At 43.0% G+C, this 21,325-nt stretch overlaps 3 protein-coding genes across 3 annotated transcripts; all 3 read left to right on the top strand.

Moving 5' to 3' along the window:
* The first annotated feature begins 5,024 nt into the window (after nucleotides 1-5,024).
* LOC135503579 (uncharacterized) lies at nucleotides 5,025-8,000 on the top strand. The gene has a single exon (XM_064797227.1). It carries the CDS (start codon nucleotides 5,025-5,027, stop codon nucleotides 7,998-8,000), a length of 2,976 nt encoding a protein of 991 aa, XP_064653297.1.
* Nucleotides 8,001-8,355: 355 nt separating this feature from the next.
* LOC135502889 (uncharacterized) lies at nucleotides 8,356-9,201 on the top strand. The gene has a single exon (XM_064796496.1). The coding sequence runs from the start codon at nucleotides 8,356-8,358 to the stop codon at nucleotides 9,199-9,201; it is 846 nt and encodes a 281-aa protein (XP_064652566.1).
* Nucleotides 9,202-17,192: 7,991 nt separating this feature from the next.
* LOC135502209 (uncharacterized) lies at nucleotides 17,193-17,600 on the top strand. Its single transcript, XM_064795277.1, has one exon. It carries the CDS (start codon nucleotides 17,193-17,195, stop codon nucleotides 17,598-17,600), a length of 408 nt encoding a protein of 135 aa, XP_064651347.1.
* The last annotated feature ends 3,725 nt before the right edge of the window (nucleotides 17,601-21,325 follow it).

Genomic DNA, 21,325 nt, shown 5'->3' with positions numbered 1-21,325 from the left:
ATAGAACAAAGGCGTCTTAATCTGTCAGACAAAGCAAGGCGGACATCTGTTCCTGGTGTGACTTAGATTTCTATTACACCGGGGGTAGGAGTACCCCCAAATATGGCACAAGCACTCAACCAACATCGCTTTACATGCATTTATTTGTTCGGGTTTTTTTTGCACTACCACTAGCAATTACTGGAGGTATTTATGGAGCCACTGACATGAGCTGTAGTTCATTTCCCAGCATTTCCATTACATAGCTGCTTGCTGTCTAGGAAAACAACTCCCCTAAAGCCCTCAAACTTGAAAAACCAGAAGCTGTTTGAAGCTCTGATTTAATAGCTGACCTGGGTCAGCTTATGTCATACCGATTCGTCCGTCGTCCGGTGTCGTCGTCGTCGTCGTCCATCCGTCAACAATAGTGGCACGTTTCGTTATCCTTGGACCTAGACTTTTGATTTTTGGTGTGTGGGTGTGTCTGGGTTACCAAAAAATCAGCGCAGTTTGACCTACTTTCTGGCCGCTAGGGGGCGAAACGTGAAAAACAGAAAAAAGGTTCTTCAAGCTAATATGCTCACATTTTTTACTGAAGGTGCATCAGCCGATGCTACATCATATATGTATATAGTACGTGTTTTTGATTTGACCTCATTTTCATAATTATGTAGGTCAAATAGCGTAAATAATGCTGAAAATGCAAAATAGTGCCAAAATGAGCTCCATTTTTGAGCTTAGACAGTGAACTTATTACTGTAAGTGCCTCTACAACTAATGTAAAACATTTATTGACATTTTGTCTATTGGGTTACCTTGAATGTTCACCCAGGTCAGCACAAGGTCCTTGGACCTTTTTTTCAAGCCCTGTATTGCATGTTGTCCTTTTGTATCCACCCTCTGGGGGACGTTACTTTAGTATTTATTTTAAGGTGGAGGGAACCTCTGACCTCTATCTCTGATGGTACTTTTTTATTCTGTATTTGCAGTTGGACCTCAGCCGCAGGTGAATGCCGACAACCACAGAAATGTTCAAAGGTCTCATGGGAAGGTTGTAATACTTATAACTGTGCTGAAAGAAATGAAGATGCTATGGCAGGTGCATTCAGCAACTTTTCAGCAGAAACGACAACATGCTGCTGTGCCTGCCCTCATACCAGGTGCTGGAGACATTGAGTTATTGCCATTCGTTGGGCCTGGTCGTCCACGAGTTCACATAGATCTGGAGCAAGTATCTTATCTCTTCTATCTTGGTTTCAAGTTAACAACCATCGCAAGGATGTTCATGATCCACCGTACAACCCTCTGGAGAAGGCTCCAACAAAGAGGAATTCATTTGGAACGCTATACAATCATAACAGATGAAGATCTCCTGGACACCATGCGTGAGATATACCACAGCCATCCTCATTGCGGAGTAACAATGATGAATGGACACCTCAGGTCCAGAGGAATAATTGTCCAACACAACCGTGTCAGGATCAATCTGCGAAATCTTGACCCAGTGAATTCAGGTTTACGTTGGGGGCTTATGACCCAAAGAAGGATGTACAATGTTCGCGGACCCAATAGTTTGTGGCATATAGACGGCCACCATGCCTTAGTTCGGTGGCGCTTAGTAACGCATGGTGGAATTGATGGGCATAGTAGATTAATAGTGTATCTGGAATGTAGCACTAACAACAAAGCAGAAACAGTTGCAAATTTATTTCTTCGGGCTGTGGAGAGCTTCGGTGTTCCATCGCGTCTTCGAGCAGATAGGGGCATTGAAAATGTACAGGTGGGGGAAATCATGGAACAACTTAGAGGTGAAAACAGAGGAAGTTTTATTGCTGGAAGATCAGTACACAACGCTGCATTGAACGCCTTTGGCGAGATGTGTACTACAGTGTTATTCAGACATTCTATTCACTATTCTACCAAATGGAAGGGAATGACAAATTGGACATTGATTCTGAGGTCGACATTTTTTGTTTGCATTTTGTGTATTTACCACGCATAAATCATTGTCTTACTGAATTTATGAATGCCTACAACAATCATAGTTTACGTGCAGTGAGAAGCTGGACCCTAATCCAGATTTGGACAAATGGTATGATTGATAGCTGTTCTGATGATTCTGATGATGTAGGAATTGATTTGATGACATATGGCATTGATCCAGAAGGTCCTATACCCGAAATTGTGCATGATGAAATTAACATTGTTATACCAGAGACACTTCTTCCAGCTTTAGATGTTGAAGAATTATCGGAACTTATCAATCCATTAACTGATAGTAATGATTATGGGGTTGATATATACCTATCAGCACGGAACTATGTGCATGAGCACGTTGGACAAGAGATCATATAAAGATTGAGACTTCTTTGTGTGTAATTTGCTGGTGTGGGACTGCTGTGCTTCTTCATGAAAACACAAACCATAATATCATAGGGTAGGATATTTGAAAAGTGAAAGAACCTCTCAAGACCCCACCAAAGCAGCAACTGGTAACTAGGGACAAATGACATTATACAGGGTACATGAAATAAGAAAACATGAATGAAGATGATAGAAAATATTGCCCTGAAGGCTGTATCTATAGTTTAAAACTATTTTGCACACCATAGACAGAAGTTGATTTTTCTTTAAGATAAAAATGAATGACAAGTTCAAATTTGCATCTCTCAATTACTGGTAACCGATGGACCATTTTTAACCCCTGAGAAATCAAAGCTTAGTAAACGTTTTATCAAGACTGTTGCTGTCTATATAAAACTTATACCGTAAAACGCTCTAATTTTGGCCACCCTTGCTAATTTTGGCCACCCCCTGGTAAAGAGTTATTTGACAATATTTTGAACCCATGTGTCTGCAAACCATACCTAGTCATTGGCATTGGATGTGGCTGCAACATGATGATTATGCACTCTGAGGTCCTGTGGAAGATTAGCAGTCCCTTTAGATGCTGTATGTCCATGGGCAGAGGTTTAATGAGTCGAAACCATGCTGTCTTGGGTGGCCATAATTACTAGCCACATCACGTTGCTAATTTTGGCCACCCATAAACACCCCAATAAAAACACAAGTAGAGAATATTCATGTACTTGTTTGCATACAGCTGATAGACCTCACCTAGGCCAAGCCCTGTACCAAAATCTAACTTCATCCGATATCACAAACATAAGTTATCGCAACGAAACCACCCAAACCGGCCAAAATTATAGCTTTTTACGGTACTGTAAAACTTGCGTATAACGTACTCGTATATAACGGATACTCACATATAATGGACTGGATTTTGAAGTCCCAACCTCTGCATTCTATTGTTAACCACACACTGTATAACTACTTCTGTAGAACGGACAAAAATCACTGGTCCTACCTTGTACGTTATGTGTAAGTTCTACTGTATATGATATTTTCTTATATATGTTTTATATAGAATCCTATATAAATCATATAAAGAAAATGGTAAGCATATGATTTATATAGGATTTCCTATATATTTCCTATATATGATTTATATAGGAAATACGAAACATTTTCTATATAGAATTCATATGGAACCTGTTGTGGCGATTGATTTTGGAATAGGCTGTAATGATGGAGGCTGTGACGAGAGACAACGTTTTGTAATCGTTGGAAGTTGCTGCGAAATAAAAGTGTTATTTTCGATATTCATTTGTGTTATGTTGCCGAAGTAGCGGGCCTAGGGAATCGTACAAACATAAAATGGTCTCTATCGACCGGATAATTGACTTTTGATAAAATATCGATGATCGCAAAGTGACGAGGATCTTGACATTTGTCGGAACTGTGTATTGTGTACATGCTGTGTACATTTTTTATGGGACGGTGCTGTTCGCGCTGAAAGCTGGATTATAGGCTGTTCGAGAATTTGTGACTTTGCCGAGATTTTCTTGACATTTTGACTTTGTTTCGATGGAAATTCGTGTGGCTAGTGACTCGATGTTCCGTATTTTGATTCTGCATATTGGCATGATTGGCTGTTTGTAAACGTGTGACTTTAGGGACAATATTCAGGATTCATCGTTGAAAACTGCGTTTGAACAGAAACTTGCTGTGGTGTTCGATTTGACATTTGTTTTAGAACTTCTTCTGTCGCATTAATTTGTGGAATTTCGTAAAACACTGACTAACTTTCCCCGAGTTTTTGCGGTGTATTCGTGTGGTGTTCGATTTGTTGGCTGACTTTTCGAGTGTCCTGCTAGAGTGAGTGTGAACACCAGCCCGATTCTCTCCCACAAACTGTGCGATGGTATGGTAATCTGTAAACTGTTGTCAAAAAATCGATAGGCGGCGTTCGTTAAATCAGTATTATGATCACATGCATATCGTGTATACTCGGTGAATGTAATTTATAAGATGGCAGAATTCGATTATCAGTTCCGAGGACGAGATGGCGGAAGATGGCGTTGCAGATTCTGCCCGGGCTATGCAAAGGATGTCGTCCCCATATCTTGGGGATAGAAGCAGCAAGCAGAGAAAGCCACCTACGTTTTCAGGGCTACAGCTGCTCAGTGATGTGGCAGCCACCGACTATATGGATTTTATGGACAAGATGCAATCCGAGTTAGAGAAGAGCCGACGGGAGGTGGCCATGCTTACGGCTCAATTGCGGCACTGCATGCCAGTGCAACCACCAGCCAAGTTACGGTCTCAGGATGATGAGCAGCATGTTTCACAGGCAATGCCGTTATCGACCGGGCATACCGAGCCTATAGAACATAGGCCTACTTCTTTTTCGAATCCACAAGAGAAGGCCATGAAGACGTCATCGCCAGTTATGCAGTCTGAGTCTAAGAGGCCACCATTGCAGTCACCTGATGCATCAAGCACCCCCCGAGTACACTTACCTATGATGAATATGAGTGACATCTCACCCCATCCCAAGTCGAGTTCGCTAGCCGCGGTTGAAGTTTCACGAGAGTTGTCAAGGAGAGAGCCAAAATCTCCTCAGCGTCAGCCCAAGACCGACACCCAGGTCAGTCATGTCGGTCAGTCATGTCAGTGATTGGCAACAACGATTGGTGGATACCATGGCTTTACCGAAAACCTCTATGATGACATTTTCGGGAGATCCCAGACAGTTTTGGATGTTTATGCGACGTTTCAATAGCTGCATTGGGGACACAACCGTTGATGATAGCGCCAAGTTGAATTGTCTGTTTGAGTTGTGTAAGGGTAAAGCTGCAGCTGTGATTCAACCGTGTGCCATTATGGATCCACGTAAAGGCTATATCCGAGCCCTGGAGTTGTTGAAGGAGCGATTCGGTAATGAGTACCAGATATCTGAAGCTTGTGTAAAGCACGTGACGGAAGGTCCAGTGATAAAGGGGACTGATTCTACGGCTCTGCAAGATTTGGCTGATGAGGTGTCAAGCTGTAGTGAAACCTTACAAGCAATGAACTGTATCGGTGAAATCGACACGAGATCAAGGGTCGTACAGATTGTTGAGAGGCTACCTCTGTTTTTAAAGTCCAGATGGCGTAAGCTTGCAGTAGATAAAGTGGTGAAGGATAAAGTTTATCCAGGGATACAGGAACTTGTAAATTTCCTACAACGTGTCGCTCGAGAGGCAAACGATCCCGTATTTGGAGTCACCAAGCCGTCGGAGCAAGACTGTTCAAAGAAGGATGGTCGCACCGCAGGTGGAAAGCCACAGGATTATGTGCAATGGAAAGCTAGATCCCACACTACAGGTGAAGCCAAGAACCTTGCGAAAGCCAACATGAAATGCTACATCTGTGAATCCACACACAGATTGTTGGACTGTCCTGTTTGGAAGTCGGCGGCCGTGCCAAGGCGATGGAGCCTAGCAAAGGAAAAGAGGTTATGTTACAGATGTTTGGCGGGAAATCATATGGGTAAAAACTGCCCCCGCGGGAACACATGCAATGTCAATGGCTGTGGTAAAAGTCACCATTTCCATCTTCATGAAGACCGACCGTCACCAAAGTCAAAAGCCGACCCTGCCAATAATGCCAACAGTTCCTTTGGTACCAGTGATTTTCAGCCTAATGTACCCATACAGGTTGTGCTGCGGACGGTTCCAGTGTGGTTAGTTGGTCCAGGAGGAAAGAGAGTGCTGATAAATGCCCTATTGGATGAAGGATCTGACACGTCTTATGTTCGAGCGGATGTCGTAACAGCTCTGGGAATAAGTGGAACTAAGGAGAATTTGAAGATTGCTTCAATTGCTGACTGTGTGTCACTGGACAGCCAGAAAGTAGAAGTTCAGCTTGAGAGTATAGATGGCAGCACGGTTCGGAAGATGAAGATCTGGACGATGAGTGACATGTGCAGAAAGCTGCCGATACAGAATTGGAACCACCACAAGACTAAGTTTGACCATATTGCTGATTTGGAGTTTCCTACAGCATCGGGTAGGAAGACTGTTGATGTTTTGATAGGATCTGACTACCCAGAGTTAGGTATCGCCCTTGAGGAGCGTATTGGAAAACCCGGCGAGCCAGTCGCAAGGAGAACACCGCTTGGTTGGACGTGTGTTGGTCCTCTACCCTTGATCAATGTACATCAGACCACCACCAACTTCACGATGAGCTTTCATGCCACACACGAGTCAACCGATCAGCAGTTGCAAAAGTTGTGGGACCAGGACGTCATTGGAGAAGTTCATGAGGACATCTATACTCCAGAAGACAAGATGGTGATTGAGAAAACTAAGAGTTCGATAAGGAAGTTACCAGACCGGTTCGAAGTTGGGATTCCTTGGCGTGAAGACCCTCCGGATTTAAAATATAACAGAATAGTGGCTGAAAGAAGACTTAGATCACTTGAAGCCAGTCTGATGAGGAGACCGGAAGTAGCCAAAAGATACAAAGAAGCATTTGAGGCGACTGTCGAGAAAGGATACATCACCAAGATATCATCGGAAAAAGCGCAAGAACCAGGATGGTACCTGCCGCATTTTGCCGTGATCCGGGATGATAAGCAAACTACGAAGGTGCGCATCGTTTATGATGCTGCAGCAGCCTACGAAGGAACAAGTCTGAACCAGAAGATGTTCCCAGGTCCGAAGCTGCAACGAGATATCTTGGAGATCCTGCTGAAGTTTCGCTTGAAGCCTGTTGCCTTAATCGGAGATATAAAGGAGATGTTTAATCAAGTCAGTATGGCGGAGAAGGACAGGAAGTTTCACCGGCTGTTGTGGCGGCATCTCGATCCAACAGCACCCATTGAAGTTTATGAAGCATCCAGATTGGTGTTTGGTGATGCAGCATCTCCGTTTTTGGCGCAGTTTGTAACAAAACATCAAGCCGAGGCAATGCGAGAGCAGTATCCGGAGGCAGCAGAGGTTGTTCTCAAAGCAATATACATTGTTGACGTAATCGACAGCCTTGAAGATGATGATGAAGCCAGGCGTATGCGCCAGGATCTACAAGCCGTTTTGAAACCAGCTGGTTTTACAATCCGCCGTTGGTGCAGCAATAGACTTGCTGTTCTAGAAGGGTTGGACGAGTCGGAGCAAGCATCTGGAGTTAATCTGGAAGAGTCGGTACTTCCCAGTGTGAAGACCCTTGGTGTTGAATGGGATGCAGCTTCGGACACGTTTACCTTCATCTTAAGCAGTACCGAGCAGACGATTACCACGAAGAGACAGATTCTGAGTCGTAATGCAACCATCTTTGATCTGTTCCAATTCTTGGCCCCTGTTGTCATCCGGGGCAAGATAGCTCTGCAAGAATGCTGGTTACGTGGAATCGGATGGGACGATGACCTACCAGATGATATCCAAACTAGACTTGACCAGTGGATAGGAGAGCTACAGCGGGTGAACGAGATTCACATCCCTCGGTGTTATCGCAACAGGCCAGTTGAAGATATCGTGAAGATGGCCCTACATACATTTACAGATGCCTCGAGACTCGCCTACGGGGCAGTAGCCTATCTTAGGTACCAGTATACAGATGGAGAAATTGGGATCAGCATGGTAGCTGCAAAGTTTAAAGTTGCTCCACTGAAGAACGTTAGCATTCCCGGCTCGAGCTGATGGCTGCAGTTACAGGAGTGCGTCTAGCCAACGTCATAGCCAGGAGCATAGATTGTCCAGTCTCCGAGAGTTTATATTGGACTGACTCCATGGACGTCGTTCATTGGGTTCATGGGAAGTCACGTCATTATAAACCATTTGTCGCCAATCGTGTAGCAGAACTCCACGAGAAGTCATCACCATCGCAGTGGCGACACGTACCCGGACTCCAGAACCCAGCTGATCTAGGAACCCGAGGCATCCAAGTGACAGAGTTGATCGAAGATTGTCCTTGGTTTGCTGGGCCCAGGTTTCTGCTCGAGGGGGAGGACCGAGAACCCAAGTCGGAAGTTGCAGCCCAGAAGCAAGTACAGAAATGCGGACTTCTCCTGTACTGTTCATGGCCCAGAGAGTTGACAGCATCATCGATCCAGACAAGTTTCCGAGTTGGTTGCAGTTGGTGAGAGTCACAGCATTAGTCATACGTTTTATAAAGAGACTGAAGCGGTGTGCTGTTAAATCTCGGGTCGATGAACTAAGGGAGGCTGAGCAGTACTGGATAAAAGAGGCCCAGCAGGTGTTCACGGAGGATCTGAGCCATTTGAGTAAACGTGAACCAGCTCGGGGAAGACTAAAGCCATTGGTACCCTTCCTTGATGCCGAAGGTGTTATGCGTGTTGGAGGTCGCCTCCAGAAGTCCAGCCTACCTTACGAGACCAAGCATCATGTAATCCTGCCGAACAAGCATCGCATCACTCAGCTTGTTGTGGCACACTACCATGTGCTTGGTCACCATGTGCGAGGAGTGAATGGAACATTGGCTGACATCCGTGCAAAGTACTGGATAGTGCACGGTAGAGAAGAAGTGAAACGATGGGAGCGAACATGCTACACATGTAAGCTGATGAAAAAGATAAAAGGACAGCAACTGATGGCTCCTTTGCCTGATTTCCGAGCAACAATCCTAGTGCGAGCCTTCAGTAGATGTGGAGTTGATTACGCTGGTCCGTTTTTTGTGAAGATTAGTCGAAAGACCAGTGCGAAACGCTATATCTGCCTGTTTACCTGCACTACTAGCAGAGCTGTGCACCTTGAAGTCGCGTATTCGCTCGACACAAGCAGCTTCCTGAATGCGTTTTCCCGAATGGTCGCGAGACGCGGGAAACCGGAGTTTGTCGTCTCCGATAATGGAACTAATTTTGTGGGGCGAACCGAGAGTTGAAGGAACTTGTCCAGGCAATGGATCAGAGCAATATAGTTGATCAAGCAGCAAACGACGGCATCGAATGGAAATTCAACCCACCCACCGGATCTCATCATGGGGGTCTATTTGAATCCATGGTGAAACAAGCGAAGCGGGCGCTGAGTGCCATCTTGAAGGACAAGGGCATCACTGACGAAGAGCTTCTTACAGCTGTCGTGGAAGTCGAGGGATTGCTTAACTCTCGACCCTTAAGCTATTGCAGTGACAGTCCCAATGATCCCAACGTCTTGACGCCCAACCATTTCATATACGGTCAGGCTGGGGGACAGTTGGCACCACGAGTAGTGGACAGCTTGGTCGTGAACCCACGGAATAGATGGCGCTATGTCCAACAGCTCATCTGTGACGTGTGGAAACGCTGGATGAAGGAGATACTCACAGACCTAAACCGAAGAGGAAAATGGTACAGAGAAGTCCAAGACGTTCAAGTCGATGATGTGTGTATTCTGGTCAATCAAACCAACCCTCGTGGAAAATGGCCATTGGGAGTGGTAACGGAGCTCTTTCCAGGAACCGACGGACACGTTCGTGTTGTGAAGGTCAAGAGCGGTGGCCAGGAGTATATCCGTCCGATTACTAGATTGTGCCCACTCGTTGTGAAGAAATAGACAATCAGACTTTGAACATTGCGCTAGGTGATGCTCCGCTAGCATCCTAGGCTTGAACTTTTGTGATGATAACTTGTGTTTGGTTATTTGGACATTATAATAACTCGACATAGTGTGCTGTTTTGAGGAAATTTGGATGGTTAGAATCTTCGCGGCAATTGGGGTCCAAGCCAGAATAATGCTTCCCAATTGTTGGGTGCACGCCGTGCGCTGCCCAGGCTGAGTTTCTTAACTATTTTAATTTGCTCTTTTCTCGTGTTACCAGTTAATTTGGACTTTATTCGTTAGACGTGTGCACTAGTATTTTTATCACCGCGGTATTAATGTATATCACTTATATAAGTTCTTTCGGGATTCAGCAGATCCACATTAATTTCGGACATCTAGCATAAGGATTGCTTGTTGTTACCTTCGCAGATCGTTGAGCGCTCACCGGGCCCGGATTAACCGGACTCATACTTCGGTCCATAACGGGACAACTTCGTTCGTTTTTCGGTCTTCAATGAGACAATTTGTAAATTTTAATGTGTTTTGGACTCTTAACGTTAGTGATGAACATTTCGTTACCACTGTCTGTTCATGAGGGGAGAATATGTTGTGGCGATTGATTTTGGAATAGGCTGTAATGATGGAGGCTGTGACGAGAGACAACGTTTTGTAATCGTTGGAAGTTGCTGCGAAATAAAAGTGTTATTTTCGATATTCATTTGTGTTATGTTGCCGAAGTAGCGGGCCTAGGGAGTCGTACAAACAGAACCTATATAATCATATATAACTAAAAAAAATATTTTTTGTATTTTGACATACTTTTTTTGCTTATCTGCATTCCCTGCATTTGTTTGATGAAAATAAACATTTCAAAAATCTATATAATAAATGTAAAAATCATATATAGGTTCTATATATGAGCCAGATATAACAGCGGGGTTTTAACACCTATGAATTCTAGATTACTAAGTGGTTAACTTTGGTATCGCATGAATAAAATAATGTAGCCTGGTCTTTAGGATTTTGTTGTATGTGTCACTATGTTCATGCATGTCATGTAAGCAACTGAATAACAGGTACATGTAGACAAGTAGGCTTAGCAATCTAACTATACTTTATATCTATCTTGATCCTGATCAGGGTTAGAAACCTTTTGATTCAACTGGTAAACATGCTATTAGAATAAAGGTTTAGTGCTCATGATGAATGAGATTAGAATCCATCTCGGAGTTTAACATTGCTTCAAGCATGGAAATGGTGTACTACTGGTAGTATGTATTCATTAGCGAGGTTGAGAAACCGAACGTGTGACGGGTACTTGTACCGGTACGTATAGAAGCATCCATGCATGTTCACGTGTCCCGTCACTTTTGCATCACATCACAGGTACGCGTACACACAAACGTGCGGTTTCTCCACATTTTTATTCACTCAAAATTTCAAGGTTGGAAAATAGAAATAACTATATACATGTCAATTTTCCAGTTGTATCTCGGTCTCGCTCATTGAATACTACCATGTCGGTGCATTCTTCGGACCATCCTCCAATTGGTTCCGTGAATTTGCCGTTCACCAATGGAACAGCCACCCACGACCCTCCTGGTGAGGTCCAGGCTGAAGATTGTTCAAAAAACTTCAGGCCAACTGCGCCTGGAAATTGAGACAGTACAGTCTCAAGTTGAACCTCCTTATCTAGGGTCAGAGGAAGCCGTATCAAATTTTCAGGGCCATTAATGCCACATCCTTTCGCCACCCGGATCCAACGGGCCATAGTTTCTGAAATGAAAACAAATATTTTAAGGATTTTAAAAAAATTCGGGCTTTGTGGTCTCTCCTTTTTAACGAAAATAATCAAAACATTCAAGATTAGGCCTATGAAAAATCTGATTTACTGCCCCAATGAAGGGGGCTACTGCCCCAATGGAGGGGGCGCATGCTATGGGCCACTAGCTACCCTGGCGGCTGCCATTAATAAAATCAATTCGATTCGTTACTTACTAGGCCATATAGGCCAATCAATGAGTATATGAATGTATGCACCTGCCACTGTGCATGGATGCTCGATATGCTAGTGACAGTGTGTGTGCCTAGAGCATGCTCCGCACAAAACAGTGAACTCTTCACTGTCTCCATTTTCCGCTTACACAGTGGACAGTTCACAGTTGGCCAGATGCTTTCGCCGTCTATTATCCACTTCTTGAACTAACAATGAGTGGGCCCATACGTGAGACAAAAAGTTACCAGATTGTGACTCGTGGCTGTGAATGATAGGACCCTGACCCCTGATCACTGCCAAACTTTATACGTGAGACAAAAAGTTACCAGATGGTGACTCGTGGCTGGAAATGATAGGACCCTGAACCATGATCACTGCCAAACTTCATATGTGAGACAAAAAGTTACCAGATTGTGACTTACGGCTGGGAATGATGGGACCCCGACCCATGACCACTGCCAAACTTTATATGTGAGACAAAAAGTTACCAGATTGTGACTCGTGGCTGTGAATGATAGGACCTCGACCCATGATAACTGCCAAACTTCATACGTGAGACAAAAAGTTACCAGATGGTGACTCGTGGCTGGAAATGATAGGACCCTGAACCATGATCACTGCCAAACTTCATATGTGAGACAAAAAGTTACCAGATTGTGACTCGTGGCTGTGAATGATAGGACCCCGACCCATGATCACTGCCAAACTTCATACGTGAGACAAAAAGTTACCAGATTGTGACTCGTGGCTATTAATGATAGGACCCCGAACCATGATCACTGCCAAACTTCATATGTGAGACAAAAAGTTACCAGATTGTGACTCATGGCTGTGAATGATTGGACCCCGACCCATGATCACTGCCAAACTTCATACGTGAGGCAAAAAGTTACCTGATTGTGACTCGTGGCTGGGAACGATAGGCCCCCGACCCATGATCACTGCCAAACTTTATATGTGAGACAAAAAGTTACCAGATTGTGACTCGTGGCTGTTAATGATAGGACCCCGACCCATGATCACTGCCAAACTTCATACGTGAGGCAAAAAGTTACCAGATTGTGACTCGTGGCTGGGAACGATAGGCCCCCGACCCATGATCACTGCCAAACTTTATATGTGAGACAAAAAGTTACCAGATTGTGACGCGTGGCTGTGAATGATAGGACCCTGACCCCTGTTCACTGCCAAACTTTATATGTGAGACAAAAAGTTACCTGATTGTGACTTACGGCTGGGAATGATGGGACCCCGACCCATGACCACTGCCAATCTTTATATGTGAGACAAAAAGTTACCAGATTGTGACTTGTGGCTGTGAATGATAGGACCCCGACCCATGATCACTGCCAAACTTTATATGTGAGACAAAAAGTTACCAGATTGTGACTCGTGGCTGTGAATGATAGGACCCCGACCCATGATCACTGCCAAATTTCATACGTGAGACAGAAAGTTACCAGATTGTGACTCACGGCTGGGAATGATAGGACCCCGACCCATAATCATTGCCAAAATTCATACTCGAGACAAAAATTTACCAGATTGTGACTGGCGGCTGGGAATGACAGGACCTAACCGCCCCAACCCCTCATACTCCTGGCACATAGGGGAAAAAGGTCTCTTATTGTGACATGTTGTTGGAAATGATACCGCCTGTAGCCGCCCATCCTCACTGCTAAAATGAAATAAAAGAGTCAAAATTTCAAGTTCAAATTGTCTAATGGCTACAGTCAAAAACTATATATAGAACAAATTAAAAACACGTGGTCATTCAACAATATTCCAGATTATCATACCTCATTAGTATGTGAGCCAATCACGTCGCGTCATTCACGACCACGTGCCATGCGATAATTTTGACTATTCGACGGCATTATTCCACGGCTGACGTCATCGATGACGCGATATTGCAAATGGCGGCCATTAAGATTTCGACGAAATCGGCGATAAAAAACAGCATATTTACGGCGTTTTAAGCCAGGAAGTTGCACAGTGATACTGTCAGGGTCTTGAATTACACCCACAAAGTAGGTAGGTTGCATTGGGTGGGACTGTTACATCCACGAACAGAAAGTACAAGGCATTCAAGTTGGGCCTGGACTCGCTTCAAACAAACATCGTCTGCTAATGTATTAAAACACACACTGTCTACAGTACATAATGTACACGTCTTGGCTCCATACATGATTTGCGTATCCGCCGATCTCGCGAAGCCTCGTGAAATAATTTTTTACCTGACAAATAATTTTGACTATTCTATGGCTTGACATGCAATATTTATGTAATATTCAATGGTATTCTTCGTTGCGCAGAGAATGTGCGCAAAAGCAAACACACAGTAGAATGTTCACTGTTTAATGCGATATCGACAACAGTGAAATGCTCTACTGTTGTATAGTAGAGAGTACGTTGGTGTGCCAGTGTGGAGATATACTATAGTGTCATAGGCCTGCCTGCTCACATGTAGCTAGGGCCTTGGACTGGTGCGTACACGGGGCCTAGGATAGATGCCTATGCCTCAGCATCCATCTCATAACACTAGCCTTAGCATCAATGTGTACACTACAATTAGATTGAATTTGAAAAAAATTGATTTGAATTGTCATTGAATTATACACATGGCTACTAGCCGGCTGGCAACTACTGAGCTAGGGAAGGACAGGACTACTCGCCCCGCTACAGCAGCGTAGAGAATATATGGATTATGGTCAAGTTTGTTTCGGGCCTTAGAGATATTTGTGAGAGAATGTTACCTGATTTAGTTAAAAGAATCTGGAAAACACGTCTCAGATGGGCGCAGACATATTGGAAATGATAAACCAATCAGAGCCGTCGTTTCATTTTTACCCAAAATTCCGTTTTCGCATATATATTTAGAATTTATCGAACATAAATTTTTTGTGAGGTCGCATATTTATCAACTATCCAATACATATATTAGATGTTATTGATATATATATATATATTGTAATATCGCAAATATATATTGGATATCGCATATATATATGGGATATCGCATATGTATATGTTATATCGAAAATAAATTTTATGTTATCCAATTTTGCAACGTATATCATGCCATACGAGACCCATTTTTCGCTCTGCGCGCAGGCATCACGCAATACGGGCGCTTTGTCGGGTTCGTTAAAATCTGCCAGCGCTATCTGGTAAGTACACCTCTTAACGTTGATCTCGCTCGACCAAGAATGTGCGTAGTAGACCTCCGTGATGCCACATTCGTATGCAAAAGGCGACATCGTGAAATCGAGCGGCTTCGCCAAAGGAATCCTAAAATTCGAACTTGTGTTGGGCCGACTTCCCCTTTGTACGGGCGTATTTGAGGGGCACACGATATACGTATCTTGTTCTTGCTCCTCCATTTGGTCGCGATTAAAGTAAGCTATCCTTAATATTCTTAGTAAATGGTAGGCGCCTAGCTATTGTCTCAGTTAGATTCTGACGTAGTTAGACCCTTCCTCTGGCACGAAACAAATATATCTTGCATGGCGCGATAGGCGACAAGATCTATTTGTAAATCCGAACGAAGGATAGAGTAACTCGTCTCTTGTGTTTTCTTTCTTTCATCAGGAGATGCGTTTTTTCTTATCAATTGTTCGCTTACTAATGATTGAAACGAAAACAATAAAAGATCAGGTAGTGCAAAAGCTCTTTGCAGTGTCTTCCAACAGGGACAGTCGACGCTACATAGGGGGCAGAGATTCCCAAAATGACAGACACGTTCTAATACATCTTTAATCTAAGTCAAGGCAAAATCTGGACATCGGCAACTCTTATTTCGCCTACTAATTTAATGCATGTCTGATGCCGCAGTAGACTTTAGTGAACGGCTCCACTCCAAATCATGGGGCTTCTTTTTCAAAACATCAAAAAGAGAATGTTGCTCTCATAGTGACAACAACACAACTGTACTTTGAGCGTTACATTTGGATGGTCCGTTTTTATCACAAGCTCATTTCACGGCTTCTTAATTTCTCGTAGAATAGCCGCCAGTTGATCCAAGACCGCCTTGGCCGCGCGGGGTTGAGGGCAATTCATCTTTGGATTCTCGAATACGTGACATAAGGGCTTTTTCGCAAATAAGTTGGGCCACACGATCGCCGTGTCGAATACGAAATTCGTTTTGCGGATGATGATTGAATAGCAAAATACCCAAATTGCTTCTAAAATCGGAATCGATTAAACCTGCGCCTACGGCTATCATATAGTTAAAGGCTAGACCTGAGCGAGGCGCGATTCGACCATAACACGCTCTTGGAAGAACGAGTTGTAAATCTGGGCGGACAAGTTGCGAGCAACCGGCCAAAATCGTGTAGTCATGGGCGCTAGCCAGGTCAAAACCCACTGAATGTGCCGTCGCCCTTTCCGGGGCAGAAGCAAAGTCACTCAATTTGTGAAAAATGAGTGTTTCAACTTCATCATCATCATTTTTTTCATCCACAATCTTTGGTCTATAGAATAAAAGTTGGTCGTCTGACATGATGACGAAATGCGCACTAACAAAATCAGTCGTATTGAAAGCAACAATCGGCGGTGCCAACGCGTTGGTTTAATTCTATCGTGTCACATCATGGTTAAGAGAAAAACCACCACAGCAAACATCATTTTGCTCGTAATAGCCTTGTGACGAGAATATGCTGGGCCTACTCAAATGATTTTCTCCACAAAATAGAACAAGTTTGCTATTGAAAAACAAATTACTGATACGAACAATCTAATGAGAGGTAGGTTACTAGCGCAATGTGTGAAATTGAATTCCTTTTCCAGCCGTCCTTGGAGCGATAACAATTGTTTTTCTTCTAGCAACAAAGAAAAAACTTATGAACTTATTCTCTTGGCATCATTTCTAATACGCACAATCTAATGAGAGCTATTGGGTGACCGAAAGGTGAAGTTAAAATGCCTAATTGTTTTATTATGAATCCTGAACAGGAAAAAAGTCATTTTCGCACTTACTGGCTTTTATTTCGACCGAGTTGTATCTAATCTGAGCTTGGATCTGTGATGAAATATTAAGCGCCCTATATTATCAGTGGGAGATTGTTCTTGAGAATAATTTCAAAAGTGCCTGGAGGCGCCTTGATCAGTTCGAAGGGCTTTAGGTCAAGTATTTCGTTTGTAAATCAATACGAAAATATTCTATCATGGTCTCGTACTCCTTGCGTGGCAAACTACACTTCTAGCCTCCATGATTGGTTACAAATGGAATATTTCAACCTTTATTTAGAGCTGTGAGTGCAAAACTTCCCCCATTTCGCATGTGCGGGAAACTTACGCACACACATTTTGCTGATAAGCAATCGGGATAAAAGGTAGGCCTTATAAATCGTGTGATGATGAATGTGAGAAGGCTGAGGTCAATAGATGTTGGTGCATTTGCTCTTGATGTTGCAGCATCTGCAGTGAACCAATGTGTCCAAGACAATGCCTCAGTCTTGGTGGAAACCTACAACCACGATCTGAAGGCAATCTTGGACAAGCATGCACCAATTCATTCTAAGGCAGGTACAATACGGCACAAGGTACCATGGTATAATGCTGAGGTGCACGAGGCACGCATAATCCGCAAAAAGGCTGAGAGACAGTGGCGCCACTCAAAGCTTGAAATCCATAGCAAGGTCAACCGTGAAAAGCATGTGCAGGTTATTCGGAAGATTGAGAAGGCAAAAAGGGACTTTCTAGTTGAAAAAATTAAGGACGATGGTGGTGATCAGCGTAAACTCTACAGAACTGTGAACTCATAACTCAACAGGAAGAAAGACAGCTCATTGCCTGACTTCTCTGTTGGGGAAGGGCAGCAGCTAGCCAATAGATTTGCTCATTTTTTTCCAAAATAAGGTCAATGGCATCAATGTCTACCTTTCAGGGCTCCGCGATTCAATGGGGTCATTGGTTACTGACGCTGAGCAACCTAGCTGCCAACAAAAGCTGTCTTTCTTTCAACCTGTTACTGAGGATGAAATTAGAAGGGTGATCAAGAAGTCGCCAACAAAATCTTGTGCACTTGATCCTCTTCCCACACATCTTCTTAAAGAGGATGCGATTGCTGAAGCAATTTCTCCTGCAATCTGTAAGCTTGTAAACTCGTCAATTTTATCTGGTTCAGTTCCGGATTGTCTCAAATCAGCCAATGTCACGCCAATTTTGAAGAAACCTAGTCTACAAAGGGAGGACCTTAAAAACTACCGGCCTGTTTCCAACCTAAGCTTCATCTCCAAAATTTTGGAAAGGGTAGTTGACCACCAGTTACGTGACCACATGTCCGAAAACGAGCTTTTCGAATGCATGCAGTCGGCATACCGGGCCAACCATAGTACCGAAACAGCCTTGGTCAGGGTTATGAATGACATCCTCTTGGCACTAGACAAAAAGCAAATGGTTGGTCTGGTATTGCTTGATTTATCTGCAGCATTTGATACTGTCAATCATTCGGTTCTCCTTGATCGTCTACGTGACAGGATCGGTCTGAATGGTACCGCTTTGGAGTGGTTTAGGTCCTACCTGACAAACCGGTCACAGAAGGTTATAGTTAAAGGAGAGTCATCTTTAGCTTTCAAGCTAGAGACAGGCGTTCCCCAAGGATCAGTCTTGGGCCCATTGCTTTTCAGCATTTACATGGCTCCACTGGCTGATGTGATTCGACGTCAAAGTATACAGGTTCATTTCTTTGCTGATGATACTCAACTCTACATATGTTTTGAGCAGACCGATTCAGTACAGTCAATCGGCAAACTTGAAGCCTGTATTGCGGAAGTTCGCCAATGGATGGCACAAAATTTCCTCAAGCTAAATGACGACAAATCAGAGTTTCTTCTGATTTGTTCGAAGCATCAAAGGAGAAATTTTGCTGGCCATCCAACATCTGTCAAGATTGGTGACCAAAACATTGCTGCAGTCGCTTTGGCTAGAAATATAGGCGCGTTGTTTGACGAACATGTCTCAATGAACCACCATATACGATCTATCTGCAGGTCCAGTTTATTATCACCTGCACAACATTGGTCTGATCAGAAAGTTTCTGACCCCTGATGCAACTGCTACGCTTGTAAATGAATTCGTGACATCCAAATTGGATGGGCTGAATGCACTGCTGATTGGTCTACCTCAGCAGAGTGTTGCTTCATTGCAAAGGGTCCAGAATTGTGCAGCGAGGATGGTGACTGGAGTTGCAAGATCAGATCATATTTCTCCCATTCTCCGTGACCTCCACTGGTTGCCAGTAGCCAGCATAATTAAATTTAAAGTTCTGTTGTTAACATTTAAATGCATAAATGGTGTTGCGCCAGTTTATTTGCAAGATCTTCTAACAATGTACAACCCGTCCCGATCATTGCGTTCCTCGGACAGACTGCTGCTGGTGCAACCACGCAGCAGGATGGCTTCCTCTGGAGACAGGGCTTTTGCTTGTGTTGCGCCGCGCCTGTGGAACGGGCTACCACAGGAAATTCGTGCGAGCAGCAGTATCCTTGTCTTCAAGAGAAAGCTGAAAACGTTCCTGTTCTCTAACTAGGCAGCAGTCTGTCAAAATGGCCAGCAGCTTATATTTTTTTGATTGGTTTCTCTGGTGTCTTTGATCACGTTTTTTTTTTGGATATAAGAATATATGTATTGCGGTGGTAGGAACTAGGTTATGTTTTAGGCCCTTTTGACCAAAGACCTTACAGGTCTTTTGCCCCAAATTAGCCTACAACCCCAAAGAACCATCCACCGCAATACATATATTCTATCATTCATGAGATTCCCAGTGAAGCGTTGCAATGAAATGGTGAGGGAATACTAGAGCTCAATGGGTTAATTTAATCATGACTTACTGTATTCCAACAGAAAGTACACGTCAATAGCTTTCCAAGGATACCTCATTTGCAAATATCCGTTAAAAAATAGCAGAGAAATGAACCCTTGAAGTTCGCACATCTTGACAGTCCCAGCGTATTCCAATAAATGCTGTAGGCCTACAAGACAGCTGATACAGTGATTAATCATTGTTGCTTGAATCTATTGAAAATATTGTTGACAGAGTCTGCATGTACATGGTAACATATGCTGACCAAACAATACTCACGTCCCAAAGTATTACAAAGGTCTATTGTTCGTTAATGCGTTTATCCGACAGAATTTCGAGAAATTATTTTAGTGTCGCAAAAATAATTTTCAGCGCTGAAAATATTTTCGAAAATTCTGTCGGATAAACGCATTAAGACACAATAGGCCTTTTCATGTCTTTGACAAGCAAAAATAATTAATGACTGCAACATCTGATATGGCCATTGTAATTTGCAAGCACAAATAATTAATGACTGCAACATCTGATATGGCCATTGTACAACTGAATATCACTATGGTTTAAAGGCAAATGTTATTCTGATGAAATATCTAGTGGTTTTTAGAGGCCTTAATTTTGCCTGGAAAATGTAACATAATTTTACTAGTAAATAAATAGAAAATGGCAACAGGATATTTATTAAATACCGAAAGGGCACATAAGATTCCACTTGGTTTGAAAGCTGAGAGGCAGCATCATATCATTACTCATAACCCCTCATCTGCTAACCCCAAAGAAACACTGTATGTTAGAATACCGGCATTGCGAGAGAATACATTCTTTGTACCTAAATCTCTTTATCTGTCTGCTGATGTAACCATTTCTGGTGATTCTAAAAATAGTGTTGTAAATAATCTTGGTAGAAACCTGATTTCAAAGATGGTGGTTAAGTGGGGAACAGAGCAGATATTTGACCTTGACGAATACAGTCATTATTCTACATTTAAAGATCTGTGGCTAACAGAAGAAGAAAGAAGTGATCGAGTTTTTCAGGGTATTCAATCAGAAAATCTTAGAGAATTAAGATCAGGAGTAGCTGAAGCTGATGTCACTGGTGAAATAGCTAATGAAAAGACATTAAAGAAAGTGTTTGACAAGAAGTACAAAATACCATTAGATTTTGAACTATTCCATCATCATGCTCCATTTTACAAGTTTCCAATTCAGGAAGATGTTATCATTGAAATCACATTAGCACCAAAGGAAGAGATCATAGTTACCGCAACCACAGCAAGTATGGGCTACAAACTAGAGAATATTTGTTTTGAATATGACACCGTAACCAACAAAATGATTGCTAGTCAATTGAGTAACAAGTACAATTCTGGATTCTCAATATTTTATGATTGGGTAGACCATTTTAAGACAGTCAATGTTACTGCTAATGAAACACTAATTAATGAGAACATCAACTTTCCAAGAATGTCTATTAAAGGATTATTATTACTATTTGTGTCTGACTATGTAGATGGAGCTAGAGATTCAGAGAAGTTTGAAAACCCTAACATAAGTAAAGTGCAGATCACAATAGAGGGTGTTGCCAATCAGGTGTTCCCAGAAGGAATGAGAATGATGGATCAATGGGAGGAGATCAAGAAACATTTTATGTCTGAAGATTTGAAGAAAACTCATGACTGTAACATGACC

This window comes from Lineus longissimus, chromosome 1 (genome assembly GCF_910592395.1).
Source record: "Lineus longissimus chromosome 1, tnLinLong1.2, whole genome shotgun sequence".
Classification (NCBI taxonomy): domain Eukaryota; kingdom Metazoa; phylum Nemertea; class Pilidiophora; order Heteronemertea; family Lineidae; genus Lineus; species Lineus longissimus.
This window is presented reverse-complemented; position numbering and strand designations above follow the sequence as displayed.

Excerpts from the sequence above, each read along its gene's own strand:
- LOC135502889 (XM_064796496.1), top strand. The coding sequence starts at position 8,356 with ATGCGGACTTCTCCTGTACTGTTCATGGCCCAGAGAGTTGACAGCATC.
- LOC135502209 (XM_064795277.1), top strand. The coding sequence starts at position 17,193 with ATGAATGTGAGAAGGCTGAGGTCAATAGATGTTGGTGCATTTGCTCTT.
- LOC135503579 (XM_064797227.1), top strand. The coding sequence starts at position 5,025 with ATGGCTTTACCGAAAACCTCTATGATGACATTTTCGGGAGATCCCAGA.